Raw genomic sequence first — 27,354 nt, 5'->3', positions numbered from 1 at the left:
AAAGCCTCCCTTGAGAATTTTTAACCACAAGCCTGAAGTCTTGTGGGTATGAGGCCAGAATTCTACTGTGTGGACCAAAAGACCTTAAGCTAAATTTAGTTTCAAGTGCCCAGTTGTGCCTACTAGAAGAAAATACAAACCCTTTTTGGAAGAACATACTTTAAACCCAGGCCACAAAGAATTCCCACAGATAAGATTTTAAGGAACATAGGATCACAATAAAAAAAAAAATCATTAAACACAAAAGAAATAAGCCACCATAAAGAGACAACAGAAAAAACATCCTATAGAATCTGAACTGCAAAGTCTGAATATATTGCAATAATTAGGCACAGAATGTAAACTATGTATAAAAAAATAAAAGAGGGAATTGACAAATATTAGAAAGAAAGACTGGATTATTAAAACCAAGCAGACAGGTTTTGGAATGCATCAAATAGAATTTCTAGAGCTGAAAAAATATAATCCCTGAAATTAAAAAACTCAATGTAATTGAGTTGTAAAAAAAAAAAAAAAGTAAAAAAAAATTAGTGAATTGAAAGATGGAGCTAAAGATATGATAGAAAATGCAGCAGAGAGAGATGAAGAGATTGAAAATATGGAAGAGAGATTGGGTAATATGGCACATAGTAAGAAGATCCAATATGAATCTAACTGGAGTTCCAGGGTGAAAGGAAAAATGGGGAAGATCCAATCCCAGAATAGAAAATGGCTGAGAATTTTCTAGTTTTGATGAAAGTTACCAATCTTCAGATTCAGAAAGCCAACAAGTCCCATGGAGGATAAATAAAAAGAAATGCATATCTAGATACATCAGAGTCACCACAGACAATACAAAAAAAAAAAAAAAGGAGTAGAAAGGAAACACATTACCTAAGGAGAAGTAGCAATTAAGATAAAACCAATGACACAGATGAAGGTGGAACAATATTCTCAAAGTGAAAGAGAAAAAAATAACTGTCAAACTACAAAACTATTGTCTAAGAATGAAGGCAAAATAAATACATTTTCAGACAAAAATTCAAGACTTTAATTAAAAGCAGATACTCATCTATAGGAACTTCTTAAGAATATTTTTCAGGAAAAAAAAGAAAATGATCCAAAAAGAAAGGTCTGACTTAGAAAACAAACTTATGGTTACAAAAGAGGAAAGGTGGAGGGGAGAGATAAATTAGGAGGCTGGGGTTAACATATACACACTACTATATATAAAACAGATAATCAACAAGGACCTGCTATATAGCATAGGGAACTTTACTCAGTACTCTGCAATAACCTACATGGGAAAAGAATCTGAAAAAGAATAGATATATGTGTATGTATAACTGAATCACTTTGCTGTACACCTGAAACTAACAACATTGTAAATCTACTACACTCCAATGTAAAATAAAAATGAAAAACAAAAAGAAAGGTCTCAGATGCAAGAAAAAAAAATAAGCAAAGAAAATGTAATCAAGTATTGACCAGACAATACAATAGAGTTGTACCTTGGTGTCTGTGGGGTTTTGGTTCCAGGGCCCCCACAGGTACCCAAATCTGCAAACGCTCAAGTCCCTTATATAAAATGGTATAGTATTTGCTTATAACCTACGCACATCCTCCCATACACTGCAAATCATCTCTAGATTAATGATAATGCCTAATACAATGTAAATGCGATGTAAATAGCTGCTGGTGCACAGAGCAAACAAATTTTGATTTTTGGAACTTTCTGGAATTCTTTTTTTTCCCCGAATATTTTCTATCAGCAGTTGATTGAATCTATGGATGCAGAATCTGTGGATACGGAGGGTTGACTATAATAACAACTGACTTAAAGAAAACAAACAAACAAGAAACTGAAGTAGAACTAAAGCCCTAGACAAATGTAGCATATCATCTGGGAGGTGGAGAGAACAGAACTTAAAGAAATCCAGGGGACTTGTATTGATCAGGAGGTTAAAGATACTGATTAACTCTACACATTTTAAAATATTCATGTTAAAAGTTCTAGGATCAACACTAAAAGAAGAGAAAAATATATATAATTTCTAAACCATCAGAAGAGGGGAAAAAGGAATGAGGAGTGCAAGAATCATGATCAATTTAAAACAATGTTAGAAAGGAATCTGGAAAAGGGGGGACAAACAAATGCAAACTAAGATGGTAGAAATAAATCCAAATATGTCATTTAAAATGGGCTAAAAATCTTCATTAAAAGGTAAAGATCATTTACACAGATTTTTTAAAAAGCCATATGCTGCTTATAAGAGATGAACCGAAAACATAAGGATTAAGAAAGGTTAAAAGTAAAAGGAGGAAAAACACTGTGCCATGCTGGTGTAGCTACATTAAAACCAGATAAGATAGATTTTTAGGGCAAAAACCACTATTACAGATAAAGAGAGTCATTAAACATTCATAAAGGTTCAATTCACCAGGAAGATATAACTGTTCTAAACATGGAGACCTCCAATAAGATAGCTTCAAAATACACCCCAAATTGGAAGAGCTATAAGGAGAAATGATCAAACCCACATCTCCTTCCCTCCCTCCTTCCTTCCCTCCACCACCCCCCTCCCAAGACACACACAGACATGGTTAATAGGTAGATTTGATCTAATAGACACACATAGAACATGTGCTCATAATGGAGAAGGTATATTATTTTGAAGCACACACAAAATATTTATAAAAACTGATATACACTACTAGACCACATAGCAAGTCTCCACAAATATCAAAAAAGCAGTACCTTACAGGTCAATTCTCTGACTACAATGCATTATAATTAATAATCAATGTTGAAGAGGTAACTAAAAGCAAAAATAAGAAATAACCACCTCCTCCTAGGTTTGAAAATTTAAAGACACACTTCTAAAAACATGTATGGGTCAAAGAAGGAATCAAAATGGAAATCAGAAAATACTTTGAACCTGTGACAATAATGAAAATAAAAGGTATCAAAACTTACAGATGCAACTAAGCAGTAGTTTGAAGGAAATTATAACCTTAAACTTTTATATAAAAAGAAGAAAAGTTTAAAATAAAAATATCCAATCCAGACCACAACAACAAAAAAGAATAAGCTCAAAGAAAGAAAGGAAATTATAAAGTAGCAGAAATCGATGAAATAGAGAATAGATACAACCTTATGCCAACATCTTTGAAAACAGGTGAAATGGACAAATCCCTAGAGTTACCAAAATGAATTTAAAAAGAAATAAAAAATAAGTTATACTATAATCATTAAAAAAATTAAATCAATAGTTAAAAATCACCCCACAAAGAAAACACCAGCTCCACAGTGTTTTGCAAGTAAGTTCCATCAAACATTAAGCAATAGATAATTCCAATCTTACCTAATCTCAGAGAATCTAATAGCGAATACTCTTTAACTCATTATATGAGAATAATGAAATCCTGACACGAAAACTAGATAAAAATAGCACTAGAGAAACATGGACATGGACAAATACACAAAATTCATACATAAGATGTTAGTGTACCAACACTAGCAATATGTAAAAAATATAATGTATCATAAGCATATCAGAAATGCAGATTTTACTCAAAATTGGGAATTTATAATGTAATTCACCAAGTAAAAAACAATGAGAGAAAAAATTTATAGCTATCTTAAATGATGTAAACATTTCATTGATGAAATTCAACAACCATTTATGATAAAGTATCATAGCAAGCCAAAACTAGAAGGAATTTTTTTTGTTATGATAAAGTATATTTCCTAAAAAAACCTATAAGAAACATTCTATCAATTGTTCATCAATAACATAGCTCCCTTTAAAATAAGACACAATATAAAGATGTCTATTATCATTACTTTTACTCAGAGGTCCTAAGTGCAATGGGACAGGAAAAATAAAAGATGTAAGAATTAGAAAAATCCACACCATTATTTATATAAGATATAATTTTATACATAGAAGAATCTACAGATAAATTATTAAAGTTACTAGGGTGGTTTATTTTATTTAGCAAGGTTGCTGGAAAAAAATCAATATACAAATAATTAATTCCAGATGGATTATAGATTTAAATGAGCAGGAAAAACTTTTTAAATCTTTTAGAAAAAAACTATAGAAGACCATGCGATCTTGGAACAGGGACTTTTTAAAGACACTAGATTTCATTACAAAATGATTACTAAGCATGAAAATTAAGAGCTTCTGTTCATCAAAAGACATTATTATGGACTGTGAAATGACCATCCACAAACTTAGAAGAGTTATTAGCAACACATATAGTCAATAAAGGATTAATATCCAGAATATACAAAGAACTCCTACAAAGATAAGAAAAAGAGAAACAACCTGATAGAAAAATGAATAAAAATGTTGAGCAGGCAATCCATCAAAGAGCACATTCAAGCAGCCAATTAAATATATGAAGAACTGTGCAATATCTTTAGTAAGAAGGGAAATGGAAATTAAAATGCAATGAGATACTGTCACATAGTCACTAGATTGGTTGAAATTGCAAAGTATGACAATTCCAAATGTCTGTGAAGATGAAGAGGAATGGGAAGTATCATACTCTGCTGGTAGGAGTGTAAAAAATGGATACAAGCACTTTAGAAAACAATTTGTCATCGCCTGGTAAAGCTGAGCATGTTCATACCTTACAAACCAACAATTCCCACACCTGGACACGCATCTTAAATGAAACTGGAGACATCTATAGGAATTTCCATAGCAGCTTTGCTTGTAACAGCAAGAACTATAAACAATTCAAATGTCTTTAAAAAAATTGTGGTATAGCCACATAGTGGAATATTATACAGCCATGAAAATCATCATCAGTTACAACTATATGCAGCAAACCAAATAAACTTAATAATGAATAAAAAGAGCAAGTTGGAAAGAAGACACATAGTATCATTCTAGTTATATAAAACTCAAAACCAAGCAAAACTAAATATAGTATTTACAGATATCAAAAATACTTTTAGAAACCTAGGAATAGTAAATACAAAATTTGGGATTATGGTTATCTTTCAGATAGCAGGTGCAGGGGTCTCTGATGCTTGCTCCAGCTGGGTAGCCCTTGCCAGGAAGCATATGGGTTCAACTCCAGAACTTCTGTCTCAGTGGTCACCTCCAGGGCGGGGGCAGGAAGGAGCACAATTTTCTCCCATGAGCTGCAAATTGTCCCCTTAAAAGACTGAGGTAAATGTGACTCCCTCTCTGTACTAGATCGCAGAACACAACAGGAATGATCCTAAAACTCTCCTCTATGAACCGTTTTGCATTTGGCACAGTTCTGCATACCGGGAGAGCAGAGGATTTTTAGATACAATAGGAAAAGCCGCCTGGACTTTCAAACTAATGCCATTGATTTGAAAACATGAGGAGCAGCTCCAGAACGCTGATCAAATTTTAAACAGGGAACTTGCTGGTCATTGTTTAGATTTCTGGACCAGAAGAGACAGAAGTCAAGACAAAAAGCCAAGCCGGCAGCCTAGTAGGAACTCCTGTGTATCCTTTGTCCTCCTGGTATTGTTTTTTCCTTTTCCCTTTAACCGCTCCCTGTAGTAATATTTCCTCCTCTCCTTCCCACCACTAAGCATAACCTAATACTGAGTTTTAGAATTGCCTTCAAAGACCATGGTTTCAGAAGATAAAATCTGACAGGTACTTGGTTTTTTAAAAACAAAACAAAATACAATACAAAAGAAAAAGATCAGTGGCAAACTTTCCCTCCAGTTGTATAACTGGTCCCCACCCTATCTTAAAACTGATGGTTGCAGGCTTCCTAAACTCCTGTGACAAACATCTTCTCCAAGGGAAAGACAAAGAGAATGATGAGGAGTAGATCTAAAGCTGATACACAGGTTTTCCTGGTGACTCTATATTGACAGGACCTTATGTATTAATCTTTTGTATGTATAGAACCATTAATTTCTGTCTTGCTTCCTGTTCCACGGGAAGTAGAGTTTTCACTTGAGGTTCTTAGAGATCCAAATAAAATTAAGCAGCCTTAGGTGGTGATCAAATGGAACTTCCTTATAATTTTACAACATGCTATGGTTTAGACTACTGTCATGACTCCTCAAAACCATGGCTTTGCCACAAATGTGCACTGTCCTCAAGGTGGCACAGAAGCCCAATCTAAAGCTTTTTCTGGGGTTTGGGACTGAGCTTCAGGTACCCAGAAAGGGGACCTGGGAAGGTCTGTGGAGGGCAGGTTGGATGAATCCATAAGGCTCTCCCCATTACTCATTTCATTTTTTTTCCTTTTTAAAAGTTTGTGATAAAATACACAAACAAAAAACCTTACCATCTTAACCTTTTTGAAGCATACAGTTCAGTGGCATTAAATACATTCATAACATTGTGCAGACATCCCCACCATCCATCTCCAGAACCCTTCATCTTGTAACATTGTAACTCTGTCCCCATTGAACAATTTACCCCCCCATTCCCTCTCCCCATAGTTACTGGCAACTACCATTCTACGTTCTCTATGAATCAGACTACTCTAGGTACCTCATATAGGTGGAATCATACAGTATTTGTCTTTGTGAGTGTCTTATTTCACTTAACATAAATGTCCTCAAGGTTCATCCATATTGTAGCATGTATGAGAACTTCCTTCCATTTTAAGGCTGAATATTCTATTGTGTGTATATATGCCACATTTTGCTTGTTTGTTCATCTGCTGATGGACTTTTGAGTTGCTTAACACATTTTAGCTACTGTGTGAATAATGCTGCTACAAACACGGATGTACAAATATCTCTTTGAGAACCTGCTTTCAGTTCTTTTGGGTATATACCCAGGAGTGGAATTGATGGATCATATGTTAGTTACTATTTTTAATTTTTGGAGGACTGCCATCCTGTTTTCCACAGTGGCTGCATCATTTTACAACCCTACCAACAGTGCTCAAGGGTTCCAATTTTTCCACACCCTTGGCAACACTTGTTATTTTCTGTTTTCTTGACAGTGCCATCCTAATGGGGGTTAAGTGGTATCTCACTGTAGTTTTGATTTGCATTTCCCTAATGATTAGTGATGTTGAGCATTTTTCTATGTGCTTATTGATTACTTGTGTATCTTCTTTGGACATAAGTCTGTTCAAGTCCTTTCCCATTTATGAATAGGGTTGTTTGTTTTTCTAATTATTTATTTATTGAACACCTGTATAATGTTTACTGTGCGCCAGGCATGTAACTGTGTGTTAATCCTAGTAACTCATGAGGCAGGTGCTGGTTTTCTCGTGAGAAGCCCAGGTACACCTGGCCCAAGGTCACATAGCTGCAGGCTATGGACCCAGGAAACTTGGTTCCCAAGTTCATGCATGCAATTTCTGGGCTCTCTTGACATATGAAGGATGGCCCTCCCACCAGTTCTCTCTCAATCCTCTGGCAAGCCCTGGACATTTAATTTTTCTCTGCCACCTGAGAGGTCACTTGGGGTCAAAAAGTCTTAAGAGTTGAAAACAAGGTGGCTCAGACCCAGGAGATTGCTATGGCCTGTACCTGGGAAGCAGCCCATAATTCTATGAATGTAAGAAATCTTATGCTCCCATTTCCCAAGAGTTCCAGAAACAGTTCTTCTTGGACTAGACTTGTTTGTCCCATTCAGTGTATTCTCTGCAAGGAATTTCACTGGACAAGCAGCAGAAGACACGGGCATAAAACTATGAGACGTGGGAGCAGTTATTTTGAGGATAATGGGTCTTGAGGAGTCTCTGCCCAAGCAAATTTAAAAATAAGCAGGTTTCCAATGTCTAAGGATGGGCCGATCCCTGAGGTTATTGAGTAAAAAGTCAACACTGTAAAGTCAATTATACTATTGACAGATACTCTTACAAGGAGATTACACATCATAATTATATGCAAAGGAACCCAGCAAATACAAGCTGTGTAATGATCAGCTAATAAAAGTAACACTTCATCTATGTCAATAACAGTTTCAGAGTTAAGACAAACAAACATGGCCTTTGCCACTCAATGGAGGAAAAAAAAAATCCCTGAAAGACAAATATTTTCACTTAAGGAGAAGTTGCTTAGACTCACACAGAAAACCTGTCACACAAAGCAGAGTAGGAAACAGGTCTTCAGGGGGTGCTAATGACTTTCTGGCCCTCCTGCCAGCCCCAGCTGAACTGATGGGGGCAGCAACCCCTGTAAACATGTGAACACCCCCAGGGACCCGTGGTCACTGCCATGTGGTCTGGCGGATGACGTTTGCTGTTGTTCTATTCTCCGCTGGACTGTTTTCCCTTTAACCTTAGTTGAATTTAGGTTCAACTGACACTTGGCCAAATTAAAAAAAATTGCAATTGCAATGAATGTGAAAAAGCAAAACAAGATCCCCCCCTCCCCTACAAACACTTTTTAGTCGGTTTTACACAGTCTCCTGCAAATACCCACCCAGCTATGTTTATGTTCATTTTTCCGGAAAGTGTCACACTGCCTCCTATTTGGGCCATAAAGAGGGCAAAGGTATTATAAGCAAGGGTCCCTGATCTTCCAGAGCCTGTGACATTCCTCTCACTAATGTCTCTTAAACTGAGGTGGAAAGTGCAGAATTGGTATTTGGATAATGGACTGCTAATGCACAATGGTTTTCTTTATCTCTATTTATGCAACTGGGAACTTGTTTCTGCAAACAGCGGTTGTACATTTCACTGAAATGATTCTGCTTAAACCTCCTGTGATGTTGAGGAAGGTCACCCTTCGACTATGAGTGCTTTTGTAGGGGGACAGACGTTATGAAGCTATTGTCACTCAGCCCCAATCCCAGCCTACTGTAGTGTGTCGTAAGCTGGGGCAGACTGGGCTGGGCGAGCCACATTTCTGCAGCACTCCTGGCTCTGCCTTCGAGAGACTGGGAAGGGGGTGGAGGAAGAGGGGACACGCTCCTTCCTGTTCCTGCATCACCCCAGCAATGCCCCTTCCCCTCTGCAGCGCCAGTCCATTCCTATAGTAGCTGCTGAATCCAGTTTGCGATTCTTCCAATGCTGGAGACCCAACTTCTTCACGTTCCCTGAGAGGTACGTGTACCAGCAGGAGCTTTCTCCTTAGAGATGCCTCTGGTCCTTCCACGGGCCCCTCCTCTGAGCTCAGAGATTCCAGCCCAGCTCAGTGGTACCTCCTAAGAGGTCTGGATCCCAGCCCCAGCCCCTCCTCTGAGGTCTGAGGTCCAGCTTTGAGGGGCAGGCATTCCAACCTCACCCGAGGGCACGTGGCTGCTTCCTACAACTGTTTCCTCCGTGACACCCTGAGTTCTCTGTTACCCTTCCAGTTGCCTGGTTAATAACTTTCTACCTGGTTAACGGTTCTTTATTTTGAAGTCTCTCTGTTCGAGTACCTAGTGTGGCTTCTGTCTCCCAACTGGATCTGACTGATGCATAGGTCTAGCCCTGAACCTGTTTGTGGTCTTTTACTGTGGAAGGAGCCTAGGTGAGGCTCTGGCTGGACTGCATGAGTAGGAACTCTTTTACCAGAAACAAGACATCATTGTTTTGCTGGAGTGCTACGTTCTCTTCTAACCAGAACATAACCAGTTAAAAAAATTATATTTTCCATAATGCTTCTAGAGGCTAATCAGTAAATTTTTGCAATAATATATGCCATGAGGGTAATAATTAAAATTAGGAATTAAAATTAGGAGCAGCTCCTGCTGAAGGGCCAGCCCGGTCTCAGGCCTCCCTTCGCTCTGCCTGGCTCTTCCCTTCTCTGAGAGAATGGCTGGAGCCGCATGGAGAGCTTCGTTTGCTTTCAAAGGCACTGAAAAGATGCTAAAGACGACTAACTGAAAGTCTGTACCTAGCATCTGCTCAGGAAAGTAGATTGTTACTCCCCGTGAGAACAGTCTACGGTCTCAAAGTCTTCTCAACCAAAAAGGTAAACTAGGAGGTTAGGCAGAAACAATTTTAAGAAAGAATGGAAAACAGAATGTCTCTCTCATAATGTGAGGCCAAGGCATGGATATCTTGGCTTCATGGAAGAGGCTTACCATTTATGAATTCAATTACTGATCTCAGGGTATCTAAGAAAAATATGGGAGAAGGACAAGAAAAAGAACCTTCCCATACTCTTTTGGAAAGTATCACCATGTCTGGTTAATAGAAACGATAAGTGGTTTTTATCATTCTATGACTATTCTAATTCCTACCAACTTTCCTCCTTAGCAGGTTCCAAATGCCAGCGTCTGCCCTGAAGACTAAGGACTTCCATCCTGGCAAACGTAGTTGGTTTGCTGGGAGGATTAAAAGACACAAGTGAGTGGAGAATCTCCACATGGTTGATTCACATCAGGGAGCTTGACCCTGCATGTCCCTCAGGGCCCAGTTAACAGACTTCCTGGGATGGTTTCCTTTGGGACATGAAACACTATGAAAGCAAAATGGCCATTAGGTGTGAACTTGATCCAAAAGTGCAGGAAAGACGCTAGAAGGTGATGCCGTGAAGGGATGCAGCTCAGCGTGGCAGGCCTTTTCTAAACAAGCAGCTGTGCAACATGCAATGAAACATCAGCCAAGTGAGTGAGACCCAGCCGCTGTCCTCAGCCAGCAAACCACAGAGGACAGGGGGACACACACACATAGGGTCACTCATCAAAGGGTCACAACCAAAGCATGGGCTTATGGGTTCCAAGAAAAGAGAAATTAATCTGATGTTGGCTCAGAGGCCTGTGCAGAAAAGCTTTGTGAAGGAATCATTTTTGTGATGGGCCATGAAGGATATGCTGCCTTGTATATGGAGTCTGAGGGAAATCGACAGAGAGGAAACTGTATGAATAAGATGGGCAAACACTGGATGTATGTGGAGAACAAATTTGGCTCAAGGAGATGGGAGGACCAGGGGGACATCAGGGTGATGTGGTGGGAGCCAAGGAGGATGCTTTTTCAGACAGCTGGAGAGGCACATTTTAGGAAATCAGTCTGGCGATGGTTGATGGGTGGGCGAGGGCGGGCAGAGAAGCAGCAAGGAATAGGAGGAAGGCATTCAAACTGGTGCGTGTGAGGCTTCCAAGCTAGCGACAGACCCTACTCTGGGGCTGGCAGAGGAGGTGAGAAGGATGGAGGAAAGAAATTTCCCAAGGAAGAGTTCATGTGGTTTGGCAACTGACTGGATTCTCAGAAGCAGGGGACTGATGCCACCTGGTATTTATACATCACTTACCAAAGCACTTTTCACACATGATTTTTTGCATGTGAGTTTCATTGCAACCCTTCCCAGGACTCAGAGGATTTCATGGATGAGGGAACTGAGGCCCAGAGAGGTCAGACATCCACCCAAAGTCAAAGGACTGGGAAGTGACAGGGCTAAGTCTAGAGGTTGACCAGCTAGCCTAGAATCTAATGACTAACTTGCCCACCATTTCCTTCTGTTCACCTTACCCCACCTTTTTAGAATAAAATAACTTAGTTTCATCTGTCTTCATTTCATCTGCAAAGAGACCAGGATAATTTGATGGCCCAAGAAGGAGAAGTTGGCACTTGGATTGGGGTCCCTGGGAGCTACTTTAACTTTTTCGAACACCCAAACTACTTCTGTCTTTACTACTTACAGGCTGGTCTTCTCCACGCCCTCGAGTAGCCCCGTGGGACACACAATGTCCTTCCCACTCCTCAGGTGGGCTTTGCCCAGCAAGCTTCTCCCTTACCTCACGGCTGCTGTCATTCCAACGGGAGTGATTGGCAACGGCCGGACTCCGGGAAACAGGCCTCGGCTCAGAACCCGCGTTCCGTTTTGTATCACTCCTGGAGGAACTGAAAGAGCAAAAAGGGAAAAGACACCACACATGAATCCAACTGTGAGGATTTCTGTTCTGAGTCAGAAATTTTGGATACACCAGAGAACGAGAGAGAGAGAGACAGAGAGAGAGAGAGAGAAGGGAGAAAGAGATAGTCATAGGTACCTAGAGCAAGCAGAGACAGAGAAACACATACACACACACACACACACACACAGGGAAATAGATACAGAAAAAAATACCATGAGAGCGAGACAGAAAGAGAGAAAGACACCACACCTCAAGAAAGAGATCTAGTCAGCCAAGTCAGACCAATAGCTTATTATTGATGCCTTGGTGGGGAAAAAAAAAAAAACAAAGATATGTTTTAAAAAGTGGGCTTCAAATATTATTTTCTTGCATTTATTAAATATAATCTTTTATCTCTAGTCAGACCCTAAAAAGATCTTAAGAACCTGACACCACCTGACAGCAGATGACCAAACAAAAGCATTTCCTCATGCTTCACTGTTCATGATCAGAATTGGAAACATCTTTTCAAGTGTCCTTAATCCAACAAGGGAAAAAGACAGCCAGAAGAACAGCAGAGCTGATTTTACAAACTACTCAGCACCTCAGCGCTCACAACACCATCTCATCATCTCATAACCCTCACAACCATCTCTGTTGGGAGTGAAGGGCTGTCAGTGGCGTGGATCTGGCTTCTGCCTCAGAATCACACAGCCCACTCTGGAGGGCCTGCCTTCCTCCATCCCGGAAGCTTCCTCTAAGCAAATCTCCTGCGAGCTCTCTCATCATCCCATGGTCTCCTAAATGCACTCATCCCTGGATTAATCCTAAGCCAACCTTTCACGCCAGTGACCATCAGATACTGCCCATGCTGCATACAAACTCACGGTGGCCTTACATGAATCTGAGGGTTCACAGAAGAGGGGAACCATAGGAAATCCCTGATATTCGATCTTTTTTGACCTCCCAAACAGCAGTTTCTTCTGGTTCAAGCTAATATTCTTACTGCACCATCAACACTCCTCCATGCGTCTGTCTATGGGGCCAGGCATGTATCTTGTGTGAGCACACTGACGGAGAGCTTATACACCTGGGGTTTTTTTTGTTTTTTTTTTAAAACCTTTTTTTTAAAAAAATTTATTTATTTATGGCTGTGTTGGGTCTTCGTTTCTGCACGAGGGCTTTCTCTAGTTGTGGCAAGCGGGGGTCACTCTTCATCGCGGTGCGCGGGCCTCTCACTGTCGCGGCCTCTCTTGTTGCGGAGCACAGGCTCCAGACGCGCAGGCTCAGTAATTGCGGCTCACGGGCCCAGTTGCTCTGCGGCATGTGGGATCTTCCCAGACCAGGGCTCGAACCCGTGTGCCCTGCGTTGGCAGGCAGATTCTCAACCACTGCGCCACCAGGGAAGTCCTACACCTGGGTTTTAATCTTAGTTCTTCTGGCAGGACTCCAGGCAAGCTCACGGAATCTCTGCGTCCCTCTTTGAACGGTGTTCTCTAAGACCCCTTCTGCTGCCAGCATCCGAAAGAGTCCCCGGAGCTCTGGCTGTGTTCACGTAGCCCCTGGCACAGTCTCATCCGGGGGCAAGGTGGACAAATTGTGCTTTCTCAAACAAACACCTTACCAAAAAGACTCTAGAAAATCATACCTTCAAAAATAAATACCACTCTGGATATTAAGTTTTTAAAGCTGATATTATTTGTGTAGAATAACTACTTTTCCCAAAATTCGCAGTATATACTTTTTACTCCTATCATTTTCAGGTCTCTAAGAGCACATTTACTTAAATATTCTGAACCTTTAGTCAGGTCTTTCACATAGGATGAGTGTCCACTCTGGAATATGGGATTAAGTTATAGACCGATTTCTTGGGCATTCTGTAGCTCCTGCTAATATTTTTTGCCATGTCTCATCCAGGTTTGTGTAAGGCCCTAGTTACTAGGTTTTATAAAAGGTGGGATGGGAGACAAAATTGAAACCAGTGCCTGAAGTCAGTACTACTATTGCAGTCGGGGTTCCAGAATCCCCTGTCTCTTCCCATATTTAATTATGAAGGTAGGTTGAACTAGATCAGGAATTCCTACCCATCCCATACTATCAGCCTGATTTCAGATATTAGATCATCTGAGGCAGGGGACTCACCAGGTATCTTAAAAGCATGAAACCTGTTATGATGTGATATTGCAGCTAATTATCATAGTTTGCCCAGTTGATGAGTTTTCTAGAACTCTAGAAGAGGGTCTAGAAATTATATTTACCTGAATTATTCCTATAAAGCTACAACACAGTGTGGTATTGGTGTAAGTGCAGAAATATAGATCAATGGAACAAAACAGAGTCCAGAAATAGACTCGTGTGTGTGGTCAACTGATTCTTTGACAAAAAATATGCAGACAACACAATGGGGGAAAAGAGAGAACAATCAGAGATCCATTTGGAAAAAAATGAACCTCGGTCCTAACCTCATACCATTAGGAAAATTAATTAGAAATGGATCATAGACCTAAACGTAAGCACTAAAACTACGAAACTTCTAGAAGAAAATGCCAATAATTTCTGTGGACAGACATATGTAAAAACCAGTAGAACTATGGAGTTTGTAGACAGATGCTTCAGGCTGCTTGAAAAGATAGGTGTTTTTGGTTTGTCTCTCTGCTTTGGGGATCGTGGGAAAGGGTTTTTCAATTATTTTGCTGTACGGTACTCTCCTCAAAATGGTCAGATGACCACAGGTTCAGTTTAATTCTGATAATACTACTCAATATATCAGTCACTAGGGATCTAGAACAGCAGGCAAATCTGATAGAATGGTATCCCCCCCAAAAACTTAAATATTTAAAATTTATACCATGGTTATAATTCTCACCAGTAAAAGGTGGGCGTTCACAAGCCATCCTTAAGCCCCTCGCTGCCAAATCACCTTCCCTCCTCAGACACTCTGCCTTCAACACATTCTAAGAAAAGGGGGACGTGTTGTGGGGTGCGGCTGCTGGCCCCCTTAGAGTTTGGGCAGACTGCCTGCTGGTGCCAGAAAGATGCTGGAAACGTAGAAGAGGCCCAGCAGAAGGTTGAGTTTGGCAGTCCTCTGGGGCAGTTTGTTGAAAGTCTGGTTTCGGAACTGTCTCTCGAGGGAAAAGGCCATATACAGATTGTATCAATTAATGGATTAAATTACCAACTACCTGCCTATGTATGAGACGAAGGGGACACAGGGTCCCCACAGTTAAGTGGGACAGATAGAAAACTGAAGAGGCAATGAAAATATACTATGGCGAGTGCTAGGGCAGGGGGCCTATAGGCATGAAAGATGGAGACACCTAACCCAAAGAAAAGCTATCTGGGAAGCCTTCCTGTAGGAAGTGCCATCTAAGTTGGGATTCAAAGGCACAAACCAGGCCTAGAAGTGATAAAAATCACAATGTGTACAAGAACTAAAAAGTAATTTTGATAAAGCACATAATCCTAGCAGGAATGAGATGCCTTTGGACTTCATCCCATGGATACTGGGAAAACCATTAAAGGGTTTTGAGCAAGGAAGTGGTCTGCAGCACAGTGGCTGAGAGCCAGACTCTGGTGTTTCCCATCTGTGTCCTTTACTGCCTGTGTCCCCTGACAAGCTACTTAAGTAAGAAGAGGACAAATGGTATTTATCACACAGAGTATTTAGAGATTTCACTGACTTAATAAAGGCATTGCTATTTTGAAAATACACGTTAGTCATCAGTCCCCTCATCATCATCATCATCATCAACACGCTCACCATTCCCAGAGCAATCCTGGGGTGGCCTGTGCTGTCTCCAGTCCAGGTGAGATGAAAGCCCATAAGAATGGGTAAAGACAAAACCAGACCGTATTGTAAGACCTTGACCATCTTTCTGGTCACAGACTTAGCCGGAAGAGCAACCACTGCTCTCACGGCGCTTCCGTTCTCCTTGAACAAATCATGTCAGAGTCACCATTTTGGCAAAAACACCGGAACCACCTAAAATCCTGGGACAAAGACTAGGGAGCCCTGGAAAGTGAAGAGGGCGGATGAGAGTCATGGAGCATGCATTCCCCTGGCCTCTGGTGCGGCCACGGAATCACCTGCCAGTCAAAGGAGAAATGCAGTCCCACTTTTTATTTTGCCCAGAGTCCTCTGCCCAAGTGCCTAGAACCTCTAAGCACCAGGGGCGCACCTGGCATGAAGGGAAACAGAGAAAGGAAGCCAGCCCTCACTGAGCACCTACTGGAGACTGGGTTCTTTTGACTCTCTTGTCTCGTTTAAGCTTCAGGGAAGAAGCCTCCTGCATGGTTACAAGTCATGGGGCCACATGGCCTCTGTTCAAAGTCTTGACCCACCACTAGCTCTGTGGCTTTGGGCAAGTGCCTTACCCTTTCTGTGTCTCAGTTTCCTCACCTGTAAAGTAGGCATAAACATACCTCAGAGGATCATTTTGAAGATTAAACAAGACAAAGTACACAAATTGCTAGCTCAGTGGCTGGCCCATTATATAAGCTCATCATCACCGTCATCACCATGTTCATCCTTCCACCATCCCATCTCACCGCAATGGCATCTTCTTACTAATTACCTCTGAGGCATAGGACCTAACGGGGTCAGGACATGGGGGAATTCTTTCAGCCTATTATTATGCTTTTTGTAGCTCTCCCTAACTCTGCACTCACCCCTGAAACATCTTCCTGGTTAATGAACTGTATTCACTTCAAAGAGAATCTCACGGACGGAGCTATCCCACAGCATTAAAAGGTTTTCCCTGAGCTATTTTCTGAACCTCGCAAGACTTCCGGTGTGCAAACTAGGCTCTTCTTCTGAATCCTGGAGCTCGTTCTCAAATGAGCTGCCATTGAACGCTGCCTCGGCCAAACCCGGCATTTCCCAGTCCTCATCACCGGCAGTGCTCCTCATGTGGGGCGGGCGGGTGTGCTCCTCTCTGCTCACAGGCTGCCAGGAGCCGGCTGTGACACTTAACTGCCCTCCCATCTTTTCTCCTTTCTGTCTCCATCCCCAAGTGTCAAGAATGTGGCTTTTGAAAGATGAATCACAGCCAGTCTAAAATGTCTGAGAAAGGTATTCTGAGGTCCCTATTGCATGGATTTTTTGAGTCTGAGATCTGGAGGAACACGAGTCCACCACTCCTCAGTCCTTTTCCTATCAGCACATCGACTTCCTTTCATTTCCTTTGCATTTCCCTCAACGTATTTCAAAGCATGTAAACCCCAGTGCACCCCACCCAATGTGCTGAAAGTATACCTAGGCTCCAGCTAGAGAAGAGATGTCATAAGAAACTGGACATTCAAAATCAACCTTAAACTCGGATTTGTGGCTCTTACTAAATCAACTATACTCCAACAAAAATTAAAAAAGAAAAAAAAAAAGCACAGGCCTCCAGCATCATCCCTTTCTGTTAGATCAGTTAAATATTTGGCTCTTCACAGGGAACTCTGCCCAATACTCTGTAACAACCTAAATGGGAAAAGAATTAGAAAAAGAATAGATACATGTATATGTATAACTGAACCACTTTGCTGTACACCTGAAACTAACACAACACTGTTAATCAACTCTACTCCAATATAAAATAAAAATTTTTTTAAATGGCTTTTATAGGAGAGAAGACATACATCTGAGACTCTCAAATCCTGGGATGAGGGGCTAAGGACATCAGCACCAGGGGTCCCAGCTGATCGACCACTTTATCTTAAGTTATACAATGACCCTAAACTTTCTTACTTTTAACCAGCAAGAAAGCAACCCTCACACACACACACACACACACACACACACACACACACACACACACACACACACACAGAGTCCAATCAAGCAGCACCGCTCACTGTGATCTAAATGTGATCGTCTCCAGAACCTAAAAAGAAAAAGTTGAAGACACAAGAGAAACTTTCCTGCATGCTCCGCCCCCCCTCAGCTCCGCCCCATCCTGGCTTCCCCAGCTTCCCTCCTGATGCTCAGTTTCCTTGATTTTCACAGCTTGTGAAAGTAACCCCTGCGCTCCTGCTGCTGCCTTTGGAGAGCAGCCCTGGCTAAGCTACCAGAGGCCATAAGCTGAGCAGCAGGTGATTCCGATAATCCTTCCCTTTCCTAAAATTGGCCTTTCCACCTGCTTACTTGGAAAGGTGCTGGGGAGGGGGCTGAGAGAGGGGAGCCTGTTTCCTGGTTGCCCTTCTTCGCCGGTGGCTGCTGCATCCATACATATCCTAGTTCTGGGGAGGGGGATGCAGAACTCCGCCTCCCCCCTCCGTCCCATTTTGTTGTTTTATTACCTAGAGTTCCTCTCTGGAACATTCCAACCAGGGATCATGCAAGCCTTTGAAGATGAGTAATGGTGATCTGACTTCTCCTGACTTAATAACAATTCCTCCACTGGGGTTAAAGAGGACTCACAGGGCTTGTCGAAGGGGAACTGCAAAGCAGGTATTTAAGTAGACTCTAGAAGCTGGAATTAGTCTACACAGCCACTTTTTATTTGGCGGGGGGAGGGTAGGTGGATGGACTTGACTAGAAGCATAATCCAAAGTTCAAGAGATAAGGAGGAAGCACTGTCCTGCTTGGATTTTTCTGGAAGTCCTGTTTTACAGAGCACCTGAGACACGATGGTACGCCTTGTAGAATGTTCCCCATACTGCAATCTGGGAAAGTCTGAGAAAGATAACATTACCGCTGGTGCTACCAGAGGAGACAAAATGCGGTGGCCTGAGGTTTTGATTAGATGTGCACTGCTGCCTCACCGAAAGAGAAGCATCAGAGCACAGGGAGGGGCTGAGGGGACCCACAGGGAGTCCAGCTCAAGCAACACAGGGTGCAGTGAGGACCCCTGGGGCAGGATCGGGTCCCCCCAAGATAAGGGTCTTGGCTGACTGGGGTTCTTGTCAACTTCTGGAGAAGTTTCCTTTGTATGACCTACTCAGCTCAGACCCAGACTGAGGCCAGTCTGCACCGAGCTAGCTGTGCAGATGCTGAGCAGGGAGGATGAGTGGAAAAGACCTAAGCGGCTGCCACCTGGTGACCTGAAGTGGACTGGCTACGAAGGGCGATGACAAAGGAAAAGGCTTTCAAACCATCCAGGACAGCCTCCGACTGCTGGGAGTGCCGGTGGCAGACAGACTAGGTTGGTGGCCGGTGGCCCCCATTCAAAGACGGGCATCACACAGCCCGGGAGGTGAAAACAAGGGGCTATAAATAGCAGCACACGAGAAAGCTCTATAAACAGAGCCCAGCCACGGAGCAGCATGGGGGAGGACACAGGCAGGCTCCATGCAGACAGGAACGCACGCTCCCCACGCGTGGGCAGTGGCAGGACCCCCGAACCTGGGTGATGCACGTACACCTCCTCACCGGGACACGTGCTCACAAACACCCCTCGGCAGGCTGCCCACACTCCATCACTGCCTGGGCGTCTGCTGCCTTTGAACCTTTTGGTCGAGGGGTCACCTCTCACTTTTTCCAGGCTTTGCACAAAGCCAGCAGCATAGGGCGTGGTGGCTTCGCCACCGTATGTATGGAATGCTTCTCCCTTCAGGAGGAGAGGTACTGCATCACATCCCAGGACGAGAAGCATCAGGCAGGGAGGGGAAGGGAGAGTGAGGCAGAGAAGAGCTAAGTGAAAAGAGAGGCCTGGCGCCGGAGACACAAACCTCTGACTGCGTTTCTCAGAAGGCCGAGGAGGGACCCCTGGCTCCCCCAAGCGCCTGCAGCGGACGCTCAACGGACACTCACTCCCTTCCGACGGTACTGGTCCAATTTTGGGGGGCTTTACATCCGGCCCACTGAGTATGCCCTAGCTTGGCCTCAAGGGGATCTTACAAGGCTTGGGGTCAGACAGGAAGGTGAATGTAAAGGTGATGTTCTACCCTCTGCCCAGTCCTTAAATTTACTTCTCTGCTGCTCCTGCCAATGTGTCTCCTTCCACGACTTTCAAGGGCTTCCTGGTTCCTTCCTTCCAGGACCCTGGAACCCCCTCTTGGCGGGGGCCTTCACGAAGGCTATAGCCGGGTTTCTCACAGTGGTGAGAGCGAGGTAGGAAAGCCCTACACGACTCTACAGCTTCAAGACATGAACGCGCTTTGAAAACTCAAATTCAGCATTTCAATGTAAATAAGACTATGGATACCTTGAAAAAAATAATTATTACAGTTTGTGTTACAGTAAGGGAGAGAAGAAGTTCATTTAGCCATGAGAACATTAAAACAATTAACTTCTCAGCTAATCAGGATCAACCCTTTTCCTCTTCTATCTGTGGTCAAGAATCTAGTGATAATGGATTTCTATAAAGCTGCTGTTAATGACCAATCCCTTTGCCTTTTTCTGCTTAACTCCATTATTCCAGTTCATCAAGTTATTTCTTTAAACCAGTGATCACTGCGGGCAGCGGCTGGGTGCAAAGGAAGGTGCCTGAACCTTACACAGCTCTGATAAAATCAGTACGCTCGCCTCATGATGAATTACGCAACTTGATTTCAGAAATCATTTCAGACTGTAACTTAATTACAGTCTGGTCTATACTCTTCCTGCAAGAGTCATCTGAGAACGGAGGTTTTGGTTTTTTTTTTTCTGATTTTGTTTTTTTCATTTTCTTGTAACTTCAAACATCATTTAAAACCCACACTACAGGTTAACCGCTAGTTACAGGACTGCACCGGTACACATCTGCTTATAGTGGTGTTTCCTTCTCGGAGGTGTGGGCAGCTGTTATTTCAACTGCCGGCAAGCTGAGTTTAGCAAAGAGAGAATGAGAATTCTGTGCCTTCAGGATCAGGTAATGGCAGCCCACGGCACAGGGATGAGTCTCTCCTGAGAATGCTTGGCTGCATCTCTTGGGTCCTTTAAAAAAAGGACCAGGTAAGGAAGGATGGAGCCAAATTTCCTAAAGCTGTTGGAAGGCTGTGACGAGTAGAAGGCAAGGAGGGATGGTCTGGAACCCCACATCAAAAGACACCTGGGTAGGGTCTGGGAACAGATGTTCTCCTGTGGGAAACCCTATCAGCTCCAGATGCGGGGGATTCCCTTTGCTCAGGAGGCCACGCAGCGCTCAGAATGAGGCAGGTGGGCGCCAGCCCTGGTGGGCGTCGTGGCGGGATGTGCCGCTTCATGCCGCCGTCTCCACGCCGTGAGTTTCATGCACAGGAGGCGGCGATGCAATTGTCCTGCCAGCGAGCTGAGCGGCCCGTGGTGGACGAGCTGGCTATCTGCTCAACAGGCTTCTGGTGGGGGGTGGAATGTGCCAGAGAAACTAGCCTCAAGTTGGGAGGAGGAGGGGACAGATGTCTACGTTTGGGTCATTTGTCATCATTTGGGAAGGAGACCTTTCTAACAATGTTGTAGCTCCAGAGGTGGGGAAAAACATCCGATGGTGGAGAGAAGAGAAGTTCAAGTTAGGAAAAGAGTTGTCTCAAGCTTCACATTGCTCAAGGGCCAACAGAAGATGAAGATGCGAGCCCTGCTTCGCTAAACCAGCCCCGCCCTCCTGTCTGTGGCACCCTGGAAAGCTGGTGGGGAAGACGCAGGGTGGGGGACACCACAGTGTTTCCATTTTAAGGCTGTTCGAAACTCCTGCATCCCCGCCTCGCCAGATTTTCCTCTCCTCTCTCTAAAATGGTAGCCTGTTATTAATGAGGTCCCCAAGGGGAGAGGGATGTCTGAAAACGGGCACTGCTGAGTTCCATGACTGTCAGGCTGGCCCCCTGTAGCCTCTTCGAGCAGAAACTACAAACTCACAGGAACAATTCCTGCAGGACAAAGGGTCTCTCCTCTGGGACTCATTACAGGGTCCACTTCCCTGCCCCCAAGTCTTAAGCCCTGAAATTATATTAGAACTTTCTCATCTTGGAAACACACCTATGCATTCATTCATACATATGCGTAGCTGCATCTTTTATGCGCACATGTACGTAATCATGCACTGAGGTAGTTTAAAGTGATTCTATAAGGGAAGGTTGGCTTGAGCATTAGTTCTTCCTATGGCCTGGTATATAAAGGAGAAGGTTAAGTTCACAAACTATGGTGCTGTAGGCTATAGAAATATCTACTCACAACCTGCTTGTATCTCAGGGGGAGTATTCAAAAGCATCATGGCACTGGCAGCATCAATGTCAGGATCTGGAAAAATCAACCAATAAACAACATTATTTACAACGGGGCCGGCGTGTGTGGGTGTTCTTCCCCCTGCACGTTACAGTTTATGAATGCAACAGAGAAAAAAACTTCCAGGAACTAGAGGAGCTATCCCAAAGGTGACTTTTCTTCCCATTTGGATTTGCAAGGAAGAATGGTATTCTAGAATGAGATTTAAGGGGCATGTTAGCAAGTTTTTCAGATAAAGCACGGGTTTTTTTTCGCATTTTGCTAATTTCATAATTTGCACTGTATGTTCGTGATAAGTTGCTGATCTTTTCACCCGCACAGCTTTGTCCCCTGGGGTGGAGGAGTAGGAGAGTGGGGTGACAATAGCAAGTTCAGCCACCGGAATCTTTTAATGAACCAGGGAAGCTCACAGCACCAAGAAGAGAAAGCACTAAATACACCTGCATCTAGTGAGATACAAACAAGATATTCGGTCATTTCCATTTGTCAGCAGAATGTCAACTGTATTTCACGAGGTTGTCACCGCAGTGGTGGAGGCGGTGAAGGCATTAAACACACACACACACATCAAATATAAAGAAAAAAATTAAAGTTCTGATGTTGAGGGTACAACATTTGTTTCCACATCTATTATTGCTTTTAATATGGGACCAAAAAAAAAAAAATACTCATCACTTCATTGCTGTCAGTCTTAATAGGTTTCTGAATCCTTTCTGATCCACCGGTTGACAGATGGCAGGTTATATACAGACAGAAAAATATTATCCTTTTATAACTAAATTCATTTTCCTCTGAGAAACAGCAGCTCTGCTGCTATGGAAATGAAAGTCACCATGGCAACAGTAAACAACCCCCAAGAATGGTCACTGAATAGGCTGAAAAGAACATCTGCCCCAGCGCAGCGTCCCAGCTGCCCTGGGGTAAAATTCGCTAATAGTGCAGCAAGGCCGAGTGACAGGAGCTGCTGCTTGAGCCCGGTCCAAATAAAGGAAGTCTACATCCAAATGCCTGCCCTTGAAGATTACTACCTCCGCGTCCACTAAACCGATGACTAATGACGGGGTGCGGGGTGGCGGGGTCGCACTTGTCAGTTTTTGTATAAATTACATAGCAAAAAATTCAATTTACTGCTCATGGCTCCATGGCACTTTATCTGGGGTTTTATGTTAGAAAATAACTTTTTTACCGTTTAAAAAAGTACATGTTTCATAACTTTATACGTGCAGTTTAATTCCAGGGGAGTAATGTGATACAGTATAAAGCCCTACCAGTGATTAATAATACGGTTGACTCTGGTTTCAGAAGACAGTGTCTCAAAACAGAAAAAAACCCAAACAACAAACAAAGGCAAAGGAACTTGACTCTTCAGGTCTTTTTCTATTTTGCCTGCAGGAGGTCCGTTACTTACACTTCATCATGTGTAAAATTTATTTTAAGAAGTACATTGTATGAGAAACAGGTAGATTAACTTATTTGACAACTCCTGGGGTGAAACTCCTAAAACAGTCATCGATTCCCACTGATGTTAAAATATATATATTAGTTGAATGATGAACCAAAAAACTTAAAGTTCCACTCAGTGCTCCCAGGGTTGCCGCTGCCCCTGCCCTCTCATGTCCCCACCAGGACAAAGGGCTCGCAGTGTCAGGCTACTGCTGGTACCCCACAAGCCATGGGCAGCAAGCAGCTCCTGGGAGGTGCCATGGGGGGTGCTGAGGCCTTCCTCTCCTACTCCCTCTTTTTGGAAAGGGCCTTTCCTTTCTCAGGAATGAGAAAATTTGCGTGTTTCCCCTCGCCAAGCAAAGGTTCTTTGCCATCTTCGAGAATGCAAGTGCTGCAGGCAGCCCAGGTCTGGCCTGGCTGGACGGTCCCCACCTCCCCAGGCCACTCTCACTGGAGTTTTCCTGAGTGACCAGGAGGTTTGATGGGGGCAGAACAAGAGGAAATATAGTTAAGAAGTCTGGAGTCTTTTCCTACTTATTTTGCCAGAAAACTAAAGAAAGTAGTTCCGTACTCTTCAAAAACACATCCGACCTCAGGAGGAAGGTGTAAAGGGCCACAGATAGAAAGATGTAATGAAAGAAAGAAAAAGAAGGAAGAGAAAGAGAACTTTAAAGGGGAAGAGTGTCAACATCACATGGATTTCACAGAACCTAAGTGGGGCAGCCCCAAGGGCAACAGGGGGAATGCTTCAGACCCTCGTAACATCCACCCATGACCCCTGCCCCCACCCCACCCAGCCAAGCCAAATAAACATATAATCTGAGTAAAAGTAGGATGCTTTAGGACAAGTCCTCCAATCCTTCCTTCCAACCAGATTTGCCATGCCTAAGGCCTCCACAGATAAAAATTCTGTTGCTATCTTGGCACTCCTGCTGGTCTCCAGGCATTTGGGGCAAATGTAACACCCAGTCTTCTCATTATTTCATTCATAATCAATTCCTAAGCCCCACCCTCCATTCTGAACGGGTCAGTTCCCGCTCATGAAGCCCTATGAGCAGAATGGAATGGAGGGCAAGGCACGGGATTCCTCCCTCATGATATCTTGGTAGGTGAACTGGCAAACATGAGAACTGTTAACTGGTATGAGAAAACGTGGTCATGAGTTTGTGCAGGTGTGTACACCCTGGCACGACAGTGCCAGCCCTTCCCTGGGGGATACAGTGAGTGTCATCCTTGGTGTATTGTTTGATGAGTCTGACAAATTTTATACCAGTGCCACCACCACCATAATCAAGATAAAGAGCAGAGTGAAGATACAGATTTCCATCACCCCAAAGTTTCCTTGTGCCCCTTTGCTGTCATCCCTGCCCTTGCTCTGGGCAACTACTGATTTGCTTTCTGTTATTCATCTAGGCTGTGGTGTCAGCAGTTCATTCCTATTACTGTTATTGTCAAGGAGTACCCCACTGTATGGATACATTACAATTTGTTTATCCATCTACCTGTAGATGGACATTTGGGTTGATTCCAGTTTGGGAACTTACAAAAAAAGCTGCTGTGAACTTTTCTACCAGTCTTCTGAGAACAGCTTTTCATTCCCTTGGGTAACCGCTGGTAAGTGTATGTTTAACTTTACAGAGGACTGATTCTCTTTTCCAAAGAGGCTGTACCACGTATGAGTTCCAGTTGCTCCACATTTTTGTCAGCACTTGAAATTGTCAATCTTTTAAAACTTGAGCCTTTCTAGATGTGTCGTGGTATTTCCTCGTGGTTTTAACTTGTATTTCCCTACTGACAAACGATGTTGAACATCTTTTCATGTGCATAATGGCCATGTGTAGATCTTCTTTTGTGGAAAGCCTGTTCAAGTTTGTGCCTGTTTTTTCATTGGGTTGTTAAATTTCTTACTATTGAATTGTGAGGTTTCTTTAAACATTCTAGATAGAAGTCCTTTGCAAGATATATTTTTCTGAGTCCACAGCCTGTCTGTTCAGCTTCTTAATAGTGTCTTTTAATAAGTAGAAGTTTGAAATTTTTGTAAAATCCAATTTATCGATTTCTTTTATAGCTCAATGCTTTTTGTGTCCCAACTAAGAAATCTCTGCCTGCCCCAAAATTGCACAGAATTGTCTCCTGAGTGGCATCTTTCTGTCTCATTTGTTAGTGTATTAAATATAACATTATCTGGGTTCAATACTCAGATACAGATAAATGAAAATGGAAGTAATCAACCAGACCTCTTTCTTGATCCAGTAAGCTGCTTAAGCACAGATCTCCCAGAACTGTACAGATCAATGCTAGAAGGGCCTGCTTTGGCTCCAGGTGTGTTGAAGAAACACCAGACAGCCTGAAAGAAGCCTCAATCAGCCATGTTTCTATGTCAAAAAGTCTCTCGGATCCTCTACTAAACACCTGACACACCTTTACGCTTGTCACACCGAGGCATCCTGTGCGTGTTTCAGTCTTCAGAGCCGAAAACCACCCATCTCTCCTCTCTAAAGAGATGCTACAATATTATTAAAATGTCTAAGATTTTTTCCCTTAAAAAAAAAATCAAGAAAGTAATGCATGCCCACTGTGAACAAAAAATATACACTAGGTGGATATAATTTGAGAAATAAATGCCTTCCCCATAGACCCACTCCCAGATTCACATTTTCTTGTACATATGTCCAGAAACTGTCTATAGAAATACAGGTGTTTATGTATATTCACTGAAATACCAGCACACATACACTTACACATGCACACATATCTATTCTTTAAAAATTGGTTCATGTGGAAAATACTCTTCTGAAGATAACTTTGTCCCCCTATTTTTCACTTAATGACAGATCTTGGCACACTGTCATATTAGTATACATAAGCTGAAGTTTTTTTGTGGTGACTTTTTCATGCATAAAAACACACCACAGGGCTTCCCTGGTGGCGCAGTGGTTGAGAATCTGCCTGCTAATGCAGGGGACACGGGTTCGAGCCCTGGTCTGGGAAGATCTCACATGCCGCGGAGCAGCTGGGCCCGTGAGCCACAGTTACTGAGCCTGCGCGTCTGGAGCCTGTGCTCCGCAACAAGAGAGGCCGCGATAGTGAGAGGCCCGCGCACCACGATGCAGAGTGGACCCCACTTGCCGCAACTGGAGAAAGCCCTTGCACAGAAATGAATACCCAACACAGCCATAAAAAAATAAATAAACAGAGCAGCTCTAAACTTTATAAAAAAACCAAAAAAACTTGACTTAAAAAAAAAAAACAAAAACACACCACAGTGTTCATACCGACATTCCCTCTCCTTTAGACTGCAGACTCTCAGAAGGCAGAAACAAAGCGTTTGTAACCGGAAACCTGCGCCCAGCACACTGTTTTCTCCCTACAGATCCTGAGCCCCTGAACACACCGCCCTGGCACAGCCATCCCCTCCTCCTCTCCCGGCCCCCCTCCCTATGAGGATCCAGCACGGCCCCCATCTCCCCCTCCTCTGCCACCTCTCTCTGGGGCTCAGCCCCAGCTGCCACCTTGGTGACGTGTTTGTTTTCATGAGCACACTCTGGGTGTCCCTAAAAGACTCTCAATCCCTCTGCTCAGGAGAGACGTGGCAGTGGTCTGTGTCCTTAGGTAGCCAAGGGGCTTTCTGATGGAAGCACATCTTCCTGGTGGGATGCTTTTGACCAAGGATGCTTGTTTTGGAGCTTGTTGGCTGGAGCTGTTTCAGGGGACTGGGCAGCTGTTTTGGAGCCAGGGATGCTTTGCTTCGGAGGCGTGGTTGATTCTGACAGATGAAAGGTCCACGACTAGATTCGGGGGAGGAAGAGCAGCGTGTTGGCTGCGTCAAATTTTTCCCTGGGCTTCAAAGAAAGGAATTCTACCCCCAAGATGGTTCAATCCAGCTTACCAGCATAAGAAGATAAGAGGAAGATATTTTGGCCAGGAACTCTTTTTAGGAATGAAGATCCACCTGGCAGAAGTATCCTTTACGTTGTATCTCTGGGGAATGTGGGTGAGGCAGAGGGGGACAGGAGAACAGAGCCGCACAACCCCCTTTATTTTTGGAGGGGGTGGGGGCGTGTTTCACAGCAGTTCCGAGCTCAG

General features: G+C 43.2%; 1 protein-coding gene across 6 annotated transcripts in view; it reads right to left on the bottom strand.

Moving 5' to 3' along the window:
- FOXN3 (forkhead box N3) overlaps window positions 1–27,354 on the bottom strand; it is a 407,081-nt gene that overhangs the window by 12,321 nt on the left and 367,406 nt on the right. For 4 of the 6 annotated variants that reach the window (XM_082383725.1, XM_082383724.1, XM_082383727.1 and 1 more), the window contains 2 exons: window positions 21,775–21,840; window positions 11,625–11,730 (listed from right to left, as the gene is read on the bottom strand). In XM_082383725.1, coding sequence (XP_082239851.1) covers window positions 11,625–11,730; window positions 21,775–21,840 — 172 coding nt within the window. The remainder of the gene's footprint in view (window positions 1–11,624; window positions 11,731–21,774; window positions 21,841–27,354) is intronic. The other 2 variants (XM_082383728.1, XM_082383729.1) reach the window with 2 other exon arrangements.

The sequence above is a fragment of the Balaenoptera borealis genome, assembly GCF_965194805.1.
Source record: "Balaenoptera borealis genome assembly, chromosome: 3".
NCBI lineage: Eukaryota > Metazoa > Chordata > Mammalia > Artiodactyla > Balaenopteridae > Balaenoptera > Balaenoptera borealis.
The sequence above is the reverse complement of the archived record's forward strand: the minus strand, read 5'-3'. Positions and strand labels throughout refer to the sequence as shown.